The 12,158-nt window shown below is 38.3% G+C and overlaps 1 protein-coding gene across 1 annotated transcript in view; it reads left to right on the top strand.

Annotated features, from left to right (window-relative positions):
* Nucleotides 1–12,158, top strand: part of LOC124556412 (dynein axonemal heavy chain 7-like) — a 746,268-nt gene that overhangs the window by 280,501 nt on the left and 453,609 nt on the right. Inside the window, exon 9 of the mRNA XM_047130371.1 lies at nucleotides 9,692–9,882. Coding sequence (XP_046986327.1) covers nucleotides 9,692–9,882 — 191 coding nt within the window. The remainder of the gene's footprint in view (nucleotides 1–9,691; nucleotides 9,883–12,158) is intronic.

Genomic DNA, 12,158 nt, shown 5'->3' with positions numbered 1-12,158 from the left:
TTAGGTATCCTTTGCCAGTGAGGCAACCTGTCAATTTTTGCATCTCTTCTTCATTGGTTTTCATTTTATTTATAATAAACCATTCTTTCGTCACATCAAACATGGCATGCATCTGCCTCTTCTTGACTCTTGCTGACATTGCTGCCTCTGTAGTACAAAGTTGTCATCTGTAAATTGCAAGAAATGCCCATGAGAGCTTAAGCGATTTACAAAAACTAGGAAAAGGAGGGGGCTCATTACCAATCCCTGTGGCACACCATATTCCGACTTCTGTTCACATTATTGTGCTCCTTGGATTGAAATGATCGGCGTTCTGTTTTCCAGATAAGACTTGAGGGTTACTGAAACAGTGCCTCCAATTCCATACTGACTGAATTTATTTAGAAGGACATTATGAGGAATCCAGTCAAATGCCTGACTGAAATCACAGAGTGTCATTGCTAAGAATACTTTTTCTTTATAACTGTGCTTTATTCTAGTAAACAGATCTAGTGCTACTACTGTTGTAGATTTGCCTATTTGGAAAATGTGCTGTGCATCTAATAACAGTTCATTAAACTGAAAGTAATTTGAGATTTGGCCTTTCATTGTAGTCTGAACGACTTTAGCAAAGACTGAAATTATTGATATTGGTCAGAGGCTTGCTACCAAGCATGGGTCACTCTTTTTATAATCTGGTACTGTTCTTGCATGTTTCAGAAAGACAGGAAATACACCAGCAAAGAGACACTTATTAATTACCATAGTAAACGGTTCAGCAACACTATGGATAATTTTCTTTAGAATGTTAGTGGCCATCTCATACACTGTGTGAACATTAATAAAAGTGACAAACTGCAGTGATGGATTCCTGACTGGAAATGGAGGAAAAAAGGTCCTATGAATATGTGCCTGGAGATGCATCGTTGTCACAGCAGGTGGCACTCATGAATGAAAGTTCTGTAAGCAGCAGAATGGTCTGGTATTCATGTTGGGAACAAGCAGAGATGGTGTTTGTGTATGGCCAAGCAGATAGAAATGATTGAGAGGCAGCACAGTTACACTAAACCAAGTACCCTCACAGACACCAACGACATCACTTAACATCTCAAGCCTTTTTTTTTTTTTTTACATTTGTGTGATTGTGGGTTGTGGGTCCTTTCAGACAGATGAAAGTGCAGGGAGATGGTTGACAGTGCATACACCAGATTTGGAGGACAGGGTTTTACCTCTTGACCAGTTCTATCTGCTTGACCATACACAAGCACCATCTTTGCTTGTTTTGGACATGAATACCAGACCAGTCTGCTGCTTGCAGTATGTTGTGTCAGTCACATAGCCTGCAAACCAGGAAAACATGGCACATATCAGAGGAACATTCATTAGCCAGTGCCATCTATCATGGTAACAATGCATCTCCAGACAAATGTTCATAGGACTTGTTTTCCTTCATTTACAGTCAGGAATCTTTCTCTGCAGTTCATTAGTTCAACCTGTATATCCAGACTGTGAGAAGGCTTATAAGATTTTACAATATTTATTATTTAATTTTTTTGTAATTTCCTCCCATTCATGGTGTACCTTTTTACATTTCTTACAGCAGCTGCAGTGTCTGCACTGATCAGCCAGAACATTATGACCACCTACCTAATAGCTGGTATGTCTACCTTTGACACAGATAACAGTGGTGATGTATCATGAGATAGAAGCAGTGAGGTCTTGGTAGGTCACTGGAGGGAGGTGGCACCACATCTGCATACACAAGTCATCTAATTCCCGTAAATTCCGAAGAGGAATTGACGAGCTCTGATGCCACATTCAATCCCACCCCAGATGTGATTGATCGGGTTCATATCTAATGAGTTGGGAGGCCAGCACATCAATTGGAACTTGTCACTGTGTTTCTCGGATCACTACATCACGCTTGTGGCACATTCTCTTGTTGAAAAATGCCTCTACTATTGGGAAACATGATTGTCATAAAGAGGTGCATGTAGTCTGAAATGTGTGTACGTTACTCTTTGGCTATCATTGTGCCTTGCACAAGCTCCACTGGATCCATGAATGCCCATTTGAATGTTCCCCAGAGCATAATGGTGTCACTGCCAGCTTGTCTCCATCCCACAGTACAGGTATCAAGGAGCTGTTCTCCTGGAAAATAATGGATTCACACCCTACCATCAGTATGATGAAGATGGTACTGGGATTCATCAGACCATGCAATGCTCTGCCACTGTGCCAGCATCCTTGCTGACAGTCACGTGGCCATTTCAGTCGTAGTTGCTGATGTCGTAGTGTCAATATCGCCTCATGCATGGGTCATCAGCTACAGAGGCAAACTGTTAGGAGTGTTCAGACACACTTGTACTCTGCCCGGCATTGAAGTCTGATGTTAGTTTCACCACAGTTTGCTCCATGTCCTTGCAACTGAACTCGGGCTCGTTTACTACCTATATTTCACGTGGCTCATCTGCAAAGGGGGTTGATAGTAAACGGTTGCTTTTGCGCCCCTATTATTGAGTCAGATATTGGCTGGCTATTGAACAGCAGTGAATTGAACTATACAAGTTCACATTGAAACTTATTTATTCAAAAGAAACACTTTAATGTTGTGCCCATGCATTTTTAAGTTCACAAATAATAATCGGTGCAATTCGTACACTGTTTGTCTCACACCCACACATGTCCACTTTGTTCCTTCGCATACACTAGCGTCCATGCTTGCACTTGCGGCACTTTGCGGCTCCCAACTCGGCACCACAACGGACAATGCACAAAGACCTCGATTTTCCCGCTCATGTCCACAGTCCTGAGTCGGGTCACATGACACCACAGTAGTCAAAATAATCGCTAAACATGGCCACAATTCGTTTACAGTATTTTATAATATTTAAATACTTAAATGAAATACATTATATCATTTTACACATTTATCACCACACTTTTATAATTTGTTGCTATTAAAAGAAAACCAAAACACTGTGCAACGGAACTATAACGCCCATCAAAACACAAAACAAGTATTTTCCGGTCAATTTTGCCCAGCATATTATCTCTGTTGCTGTGCTTTAAATTTAAATTATGAACTACTTGAAAGAGCTCCATATTATCCCCTGTTACCTTACATCCTGTTTTACCAGTCTGCCCAGTCTACTATGTCTGATATATGTAAAGAGGGGTGTATGCCCAATCTCACGATGCCTGGACGTGGTTTCACCTCGGTTTTGCCATGTGTGGAAGACATTCATGACATTACTCCTCAAACACCTGACAAATAGTGCAGTTTCCAAAATATTCATGCCAAGTCTCCGGCCCACCACAATGTGCCCTCTGTCAAACTCAGATAGAGGCACGCCTTCGCCATTCTACACAGGAATCAGCTCGCTCACTGATACTACCAGCACCAAGAGTTTGTCTGACCAGCAGTAACCTGAAGTTGCAAAGGTTGAAGTTACTGATCTAGATATCTTGGAGGAAGGAATTTGTGCACTTATTTCTACTGATGAAAGTGAACTGATGACCTGGAATGAAAACATGAATTTTGAGTTACTGATCTAGATATCTTGGAGGAAGGAATTTGTGCATTTATTTCGACTGGTGAAAGTGAACTGATGACCTGGAATGAAAACATGAATTTTGAGTGGATGTAGATGGATAGTGTGACAGTAATGCATTAGCAGTCAATCAGAATGCAAAGTGTTGGGGAAATCTGAGAAGGGAGAATATGTTACGAAGAAAGATGTAGTTGCAAATTGGCAGAATTTGAGAATACTGTGAATTCTAAGGTGAAGTGATGCACTAGCAGCAGTTTATATGATGTATTGGTCAAGGTTTATGAAGTTATTGTTGGTGATTTCTATAATGTATCGATGAATGTAATGGATGATTTAAGTACTGAATCTTATGAGTTATCAGTGGATGTTAATGGAGTTAGTTGTGATAAAGTCTGTAGTGATGTGGTGGAAATAAGCAAGGTTTTGTGTATGGGAGATGAGGTTTTAAGTTGTGAGATTGTTGCAGCTGCTGATATCATTACTTCAGACAAAGGAAACAGTATATTTGGTGCTTACAAGGATGATGAAATGAAGGATTTTGAGCGTGATTTAAAGCCTACAAATGATCTGGAGGTGGAGTGGGAGAATATAGAAGTGGGTAATGGGGGAAGTATTTGTTTTAGGAGATGCTGTTAGTACTGTATGGTATGACAAGGAAGATATGATTGGAAATGGTATGGGAATATTTTGAAGTTATCACTACCTTGCTGGTGGACACAGGAGAAATATAAAGTAGCAAGAAGTCTTGAAGGGAGGAAAGATGAAACCAGAGTAAATGAAGTGTTTAATGAATTGTTTGATAATGATAATGAACTTGAAGGTTGGTCTGATGCTATATTGTATACAATAGGTATGGAAGAGAAAGGAAGAGATATTGAAAGTGATCTTTTGAGCGGACAGTGTTTAGAGAGGTATGAAATTAAAAATTTGTGGCCCATAAGTGCAATAACCAATGCTGATGAAGAAAGAAAGTGTTCATTTCTCAGGTCTACAAATGATGTTCCAGCAGTAGTTACAAATTCGGTTTGTAAATGTAAGAGTCTGTTGGTGAATGAGGAAAAAGGCCTCAAGTTAGAGAGGTTAAAAAAATAAGAGAGTGGAATTAAAAAGATACTAACATTGGTGAGGAAAAATGTTATAAAAGGCAATGGTGGGAGGTTTGCACCTTCTAAAATTAGAATGGCATGTGTATTTATAAGCGTGTAAATAAGTATATATCAGGTGTAGTTTTAAGAATTTTGGTTTTTCTCCATTTTGTGTAAGGAGTAATTTGGTAAACTTAAGATGTATGTGATAAAGTAGGGGCCAAAATGTAATACTTGGAGGGAGTGTATATTGTCTGCACAACTCTTGGTGCATGAAGATCAGTAGAACATAATTAATTTCTTTATTTTCGAAATAGAGGTATGAACTGTACTGTACGTAAGATGTGAGAGAAATTCCAAGTGGTTATTTAAATGTGTTACTTGTAGTATTTTGGATGGGTTTCTCATGTAATATGTGGAGTTTAATTGTTATTACTGTTTGCATAAAATTTAGTGCATAGAGGTTATCAGACCTCATTAAAAATTAAATTGCCTGTGGGAGTAAAACATGTAGTTACATGCAAAGTATGAGTTAAGTTTTTAGAAGATTAGAAGGATTAATTCTTTGATGCATGTTATTTTGGAAAGGTTTTGAGTAGATTTGTATGTAAAATTTTGATAACAATTTTGTATTATGATTAAGATAATAATTGTAGGGAGAAGTGTTTTATATTATGCAACTAGGATGTTGATGAATTTAGAATGCAGTTATCTTACGAGTTTGAAGGAAAGTTTTAATAAAACAACAGTCAAGATTGCAATAATATTTGTTTATTATCCCTAGTTTCAGCTCATGTTAAAACCATCCTCAGATATTTTTAGGCCCCTATGGCTGCTGCTGGCAGCTTCTCAGTTTATCACAAAATACCATGATCATACATATGATGAATGTATGATCATGGTTTCATGTGAAAAACTGAGGGGCCACCAGCACCAGCCATAATTGGCTACAAAATATCAGGTAATCTAAGAACTGGTCAGTCACATTTATTAGCTGACATTACCTTTGTAAAAGAGTGCCAAAAGGCACTTCTGACAAGCAGGTCTATATCATTGTTCAAACAATATTTAGCAAGTCTGTTGTCATTTATTGTGAGTGCACTTGCACAAGAATACTGGCTCATTTTTATGGAAAAACCTATACTTATTTTTATTGTGAAAGGTCTGAATGTGAGTGAATGAATGTTTATAATTTTTCTTTATTTAAATATTGTAATAATATGTCAGATTAGTCTGGTAATTGGTCAAATGATGTCTGAAGAACATAAGAATAATGTATTTCTGGAGGGGATGGCTTTCAGCCAATGGAAAGAGAGACAGTAGCAGAACACTATGGAAATCATGTGGAGACTGGGACTTTCAAGTGAAGAGCTCAAGGGAGCAATTCTGGGCACATTATGTGAGATCTGGAAGGAAGCAGACTTTCCTGTGGTAATGAGTGATATTAGATCATGGAGGTGTTTGTTTCTGGATAGTGAACAGCCACTGCCACACTTTAACTTCTGAAGGAACTTTATATCTAGAGGCTCCAGACTAGAACTTGAACTTTTCCGACCACATTATTGAACTGAGGATAGACAGAGTATGAGTTACTATTCTATGTATCACATGTTGAACTCTGAACTGTTTTGAGCTGGTGCATTTTTCAAGTATTGTGATGACAAAATGGACTTATTTCTTGTGTTTCTTTGATTACAATTTAGTTTGGGGATTTTGCTGCCATTCTCATAATGCTCTCAACGAAACTTTGCTGTATTTGATAAGGGTATTTTCTGTCTGTACGTTAATTAAATATTGTAAGACCACTTCCCATTTATTTAGGATGTCCTTTCTTGAATAAACATTATTAAATAGAATTCCCTGTAGTCTGCATCAATTACAGACAATAGAATAGGACTCTTGTTGTTAAATTATGCATTTAACTTTTCATTTGTATTTCTGTGTATTTTATTAACTCACATTTCTAGGCAGTGCATGGACTATTTGACTGCAGGCTCAAACCTACAGATTATTATTTGCAGTGAATTAGCTGCAGGGCATGAAAGCTGACATGTGCAACTTGATCCTCTGACTGCATCATGCTGTTCCTTTTCAACAGAGAAATGCATAGCCCATGCACCTAAAGCACAAGTAACGACAGGTAATGGCACAACAGATTTGATCACATGGGATGCTGTTTGGAAGAGCAACTACACTACCAATAACCATTTGATACAGTCACAGGGCATAGTTTTGTGGGTCTGGGATATGGTTGGCTAAGGGGGAGCAAGTAAATATGAGGGCTGAAAGTTAAGGCAGGAAATTTGGGTAGCATGTGGGAAAAGAGATCAGGGATAGATGACTTTATTTTATGATTATGGAGTCTTTGAGGGTTATGAGTTGTGACATGTTGAGGTTTGGAACTTATTTTTTCATTTTTAGGGTTAGATTTTTAAGATTAAGGACTTTAATATCTGGGCATGATAAACTGAAGGAATGTGTTGGAAAAGGCGGGAGTGGAGTCCAAATTAAGTGTTGGGCTTCTGTGGGGGTTTTTGGCTTTCTGGCATGCATGGGTTGATGGTGGGGACGTTTTGGGGGAAATTGTATCAGAATATTGACTGGGAATGGCATAAATTTTCACATGGCTGGATATCTTACCTGCAACTGCTGGAGTTGAAGCTGTTGATGATGTAGCTGGTGTGGTCACAGCTGTTGCATATGAAGCTAGTGCAGATTTGGTTGTGGCTGCAGTAGTTTCAGATGGTGCTTCTGTTCCCAGATCTATTTGTGATGATGATCTTGGTGGCAATGGAGTAACAGCTAAGGCTGGAAATGTTTCTGACTGGAACAGTTGAAGTGGTGATGATGGTGCATGTGGTGGTGGTGGTGGCAGTATGGTTGTGGCTGCAATAGTTTCAGATGGTGCTTCTGCTCCCAGGCCTATTTGTGATGATGATCTTGGTGGCAATGGAGTAACAGTTAAGGCTGGCAATGTTTCTGACTGGAAACAGTTGAAGTGGTGATGATGGTGCTTGTGGTGGTGGTGGTGGCAGTATGATGGTGGTGGTGGTGATGGCAACAGCAGCTGTCGCAGTGGCAATGGCAGTGGCAATGGCAATGGAGCTGCAACATGCACTGGAGGGATACTTTCTATAGAGTAGAAGTCTGGAGGGTTCCGAGGTTCAATAGGTGTAGATACAAAGGCCAATGGGGCCACATTGTGGAGTAGTGGGCAAGGTGGGAAAAGTGGGGAGAACAGGTGGGCATATTCAAAAGGAATAAAGGCATAACTGGAGGTGGAAGTGAACTACAAGTGGGAGTATAGGATTCTGTATGTTGTAGTTATGGGCTGGTTTATCATAGATTATAAGGGCAGCAACATTGAATCTGGAAGACAAAAAGCCTTGATGAAGGCATGGAAAACCAAGTGATGAAACTGAATCAATAACTGGTAACAAAGATGATGAGTGGCAATGAAGGTGAAGACTGACAATAAAGGTGATGATGAAGACATCAATGGAAAGGGGAGGAAATTTTTCCTGGATGAAATTTTAACCCCAAGAGCAGTCTAGGCAGTTATTTTCCCAGTGGGAGGCGGTGTCCTATCCCATGAATGAACAATTGTACACTATACACAGCGTATAAAAAACTGTGGAATTAAATTTCAAAGTATAACAACAAACTTTCTCATGAGAACATGCCTGTGTAATATGTTGTCTGTCTCCTCACTATGTCAAATTAAAGTAAAAGTTCACAGTTTTGATTATTATTACCAATGTACAGATCAGAGTCAAGATATTGCAAGTTGATCCTAATGGCAGTAGTCAAAATAATTGTCAAAAGCTGGAATCTTTTGTTCTATTTTAACAGTGCTGGAAAGCCAAGGACATTTTACACTATGCCTGCCAAAATTTGCATCTCAAAATGAGTTAATTTTTCTTTCTTTTCCCCAAAACAGTCCACAGGTGTACTGCTGGTCCGTAGTGTCCAACGGGCAGTACACCCCAGTACACCCGTGGACTGTTCGAGCAAGAAATACACTGGGAGAAATTGAAGAATAACTTGTCTTTTTTTGTTGATCTTTTATTTGTGCTTTATTGTTATGTTAATTAGATGTCTGAAATGTGTGTAAAATGATCTGTGGATAAATAAAAAAGTAATAAACTAACTAAATTTAATGCCGTATATTTTGGTCTTCATTCTGAAGACTGGTTTGATGCAACTCTCCACAACAGTCTAGCCTATGCAAGTCTCTTCATCATTGTATGACTGCTGCAACCTATATAAATTTTAACATGTTAAGTGTGTTCGTGCCTTGGTCACCCTCAACAATTTCTACCCTCCACACAGATTTCTCTTTCTCAGAAATTATTTTTTTGCTATCACCAGTTGGCATTTACTATACAGTAAGAGGACTGATGTATCAATTTTTATTTTATAGTCCACTGCTATTGTTATTATTATTATTATTATTATTTTGCACAATATTGTCCTCTTACAAGGCTAATCATAAAGTTTCAACTATCAGTTCAGAAAATAAAGTTATGTAACTAATTCCTGGTTTGTTTACAAGTGAATGTCTTCAGACTTGGTACACAACAAAATATCCATGCAAAAGTTCCACAAATTTTATGAAGTGGATACAGGCTGTGCCATTTTGGTTTGACTCATCTTGTGGTATGAAGATTTTGTTGTGTACCAGCACCACAGACATGTACCTGCATACAAACAAAAAAATTGTAGTTGTGTAAACTTATTTTATGAAGTTCATAACTAAAAATTTATAAATACTGTTCATACTGTCACAGTTTTAACCTTTGGATCTGATGTGGCATAAAAAAAAAAATTTGAGTAACAAATCAGTTGACAGTGAGCCACTGAAGACCAAAGGTTAGTCATATCAAAACAGCTAACCATGTCTATCAGTATCTTAGTTTGTCTGTGGAGTTCAGTCTTATGCTACATATGTTTACCATTGCTTGACCCATGTGGGTATTCTCTTTGTAAATTAATGAGGTATTTACAGTATTTATGCTACCTAAAACCACATGTGATGCACTATGTTCACAATATGTACTTCACTTTTTTAAGATCTGCATCAGTGGAGAGATGATCTAAGGAACCTACTCAAAAACTGTGGTGGCAGAAGTTTGGAGACAGCTTTTCTGATTACTGAAGCACAAATTAAAGAGGAGGTATTTTTAGGTGACATAGAACTCCTTTTGGATTCTGGTGAAGTTCCAAACATATTCTCTGTTAATGAGAAACAGGAAATCTTGGAGGTAAACTGAGTAACAGTCTCCAGTTTCCTTTGAAATTTAATTTTAATCTGCAATGATATGCTTACATTTTCTTGTACAATATTACTGAAACCTACAACTTTGTCCTTATGGAATGCTGTGTTCGTATAGAACATTTTCAACTTTTAAACACCATTCTTCTTCATTGCCCTACAGTAAAAAATAATTTTGTGCAAATAATTTTCAGTCATACAATCATTATTTTACTGTCTTGCTGGCTCAGTATTTCAGGGTTTACAAACAATACTGTCTACATCCCATAAAGTGAATGTTTTATTGCAAGTGACACTGAACTTTGTTTCATAAGTTTTAGCTTTGGATGTAATGATTGGAGCAGGTGCAAAAATTTCAGTAAAGTGATAAAGAAGTAAATACTTTAAGTTATCTAGACAATATTATTCCTAAAACTCCATAACTCATTTCAAGAATTTAGTTATTTTATTAAGAACATAACAGTCACAGCTCATTTCCATCATCAGGTGGTGCTGATTCTACTTTGCAATCAAGAAGGTACTCCATGTGTATATACTTTAGTTTTTTAGTTTCCTACATTTTCTTCAGTATCCAGTGCACTCCCTAATGTTTGTAAGCACCCCCTATGAGCCCATGGCTAATATATCTGAAGTTCCTGGATTTCCATTGATGTAGCTGGCATTTTGAGTACAGATATTTACTGTTGAGTTCACTCTGGAGTTTCCCTAGTTTCTATATAATATTTGCTCCTATTGCAGTTGCTAGGAAGAGAGGAATATGAGTGCCAGTCCATTCTTGCACTGTTAAGTGTCCTGTTCATAGTCTGGTCCTGTTGCAAGCTTGCAAAATGTGAGAGCTCCAGAGCCTTCTGCATCCCCACCCACCATCCACTCTTCTGTTACAATAGTAGGCTGAGAGCAGGCTCCTAAGCCCTGCCAAATTGGTATCATACTTCTCTGTTTAAGTTCCCTGCAAATGTGATTTCTAGAGACTCTTTTATTACACACTCTCAAGTTTGGGATCTGAGCAATAAGCTGATCTTCAAAGTACCTCATATCATGTCATAGTTTCACTCATGCATGATATTTCTGCAAACCATGGATGAAGGGCAACAGGTTGATTTAGTATTCCTACATTTCCAGAAGACATTTGCTATGGTGCCACACTGCTGATTGTTACTGAGGCTTCAAACATACAGTGCAGGTTACCAGATATGTGAGTAGCTTGTAGACTTCTTGAGTAATAGAACCCATTACATTGTCCTTGATGGTGAGTGTTCCTCAGAGACATGGCTATTATCAGGAGTGACCCAGTGAAGTGTGGTGGGACCACTCTTATTTTTTATATACATAAACGATTTGATGGACAGAATGAGAAGCTATCTGCTACTGTTTGCTGATGGTGCTGTGTTGCATTGGAAAGTTTTATTGTTGGGTGAATGTAGGAGGATACAAGATGACTTACACAAAATTTCTAGTTAGTGTGATGAATGGTAGCTTGTTCTGAATGTAAGTCAAGTGCAGATGAGCAGGAAAAACAATCCTGTAAAGCACAAATACATCATTAGTAGTGTACCGTTCGAAACACTCACATTGATTAAATATCATTCCATGTAGGCTTTCACGGCCGGCGTCCTTATCAGTAAACTCTTCCGGGCTAAGTTGCCGTGGTCGATCTGTAGAACTTCTTCTCCCTGACGTTTCGTTCTCAACTGCGGAGAACATCTTCCGAGGTGAGTCGACGATTGATTAAATACTTAGGCATAATGCTGCAAAACTACATGAAATGAAATGGTAGTAGGGAAAGCAGATCATTGACTTCAGTTTGTTGGGAGAGTTTTAGGAACATGTCGCTCATTTAGAGGAGACATGCAAGTGGATAGTCTCATGCAAGAAGACTACACATAGAACCCTAATATGACCTATTTGTCAAGTACTGCTTGAGTATCTGTGATCCCCACCAGGTCAGATTAAAGGAAGACATTGAAGTAATTCAGAGGCAGGCTTCTAGATTTGTTGCTGGTAGGTTCAGACAACTCACATGTATTACAGAAGTCTTTCATGAACTCAAATGGGGATTCTTGGAGAGAATATGATGTTCTTTTCATAAAACACTATTGAGAAAATTAAGAGAAATGGCAGTAGAAGCTGACTGCAGAAGGATTCTAATGCACCCAATGTACATTTTGCATAAGGAACAGAAAGATAAGATAATAGAAATTAGTGCTTATATGGAGGCATAAAGACAATGATTTTTCCTCTGTTCTGTTTTAGAGTGGAATGGGA

The sequence above is a fragment of the Schistocerca americana genome, chromosome X (genome assembly GCF_021461395.2).
Source record: "Schistocerca americana isolate TAMUIC-IGC-003095 chromosome X, iqSchAmer2.1, whole genome shotgun sequence".
NCBI lineage: Eukaryota > Metazoa > Arthropoda > Insecta > Orthoptera > Acrididae > Schistocerca > Schistocerca americana.
The sequence above is the reverse complement of the archived record's forward strand: the minus strand, read 5'-3'. Positions and strand labels throughout refer to the sequence as shown.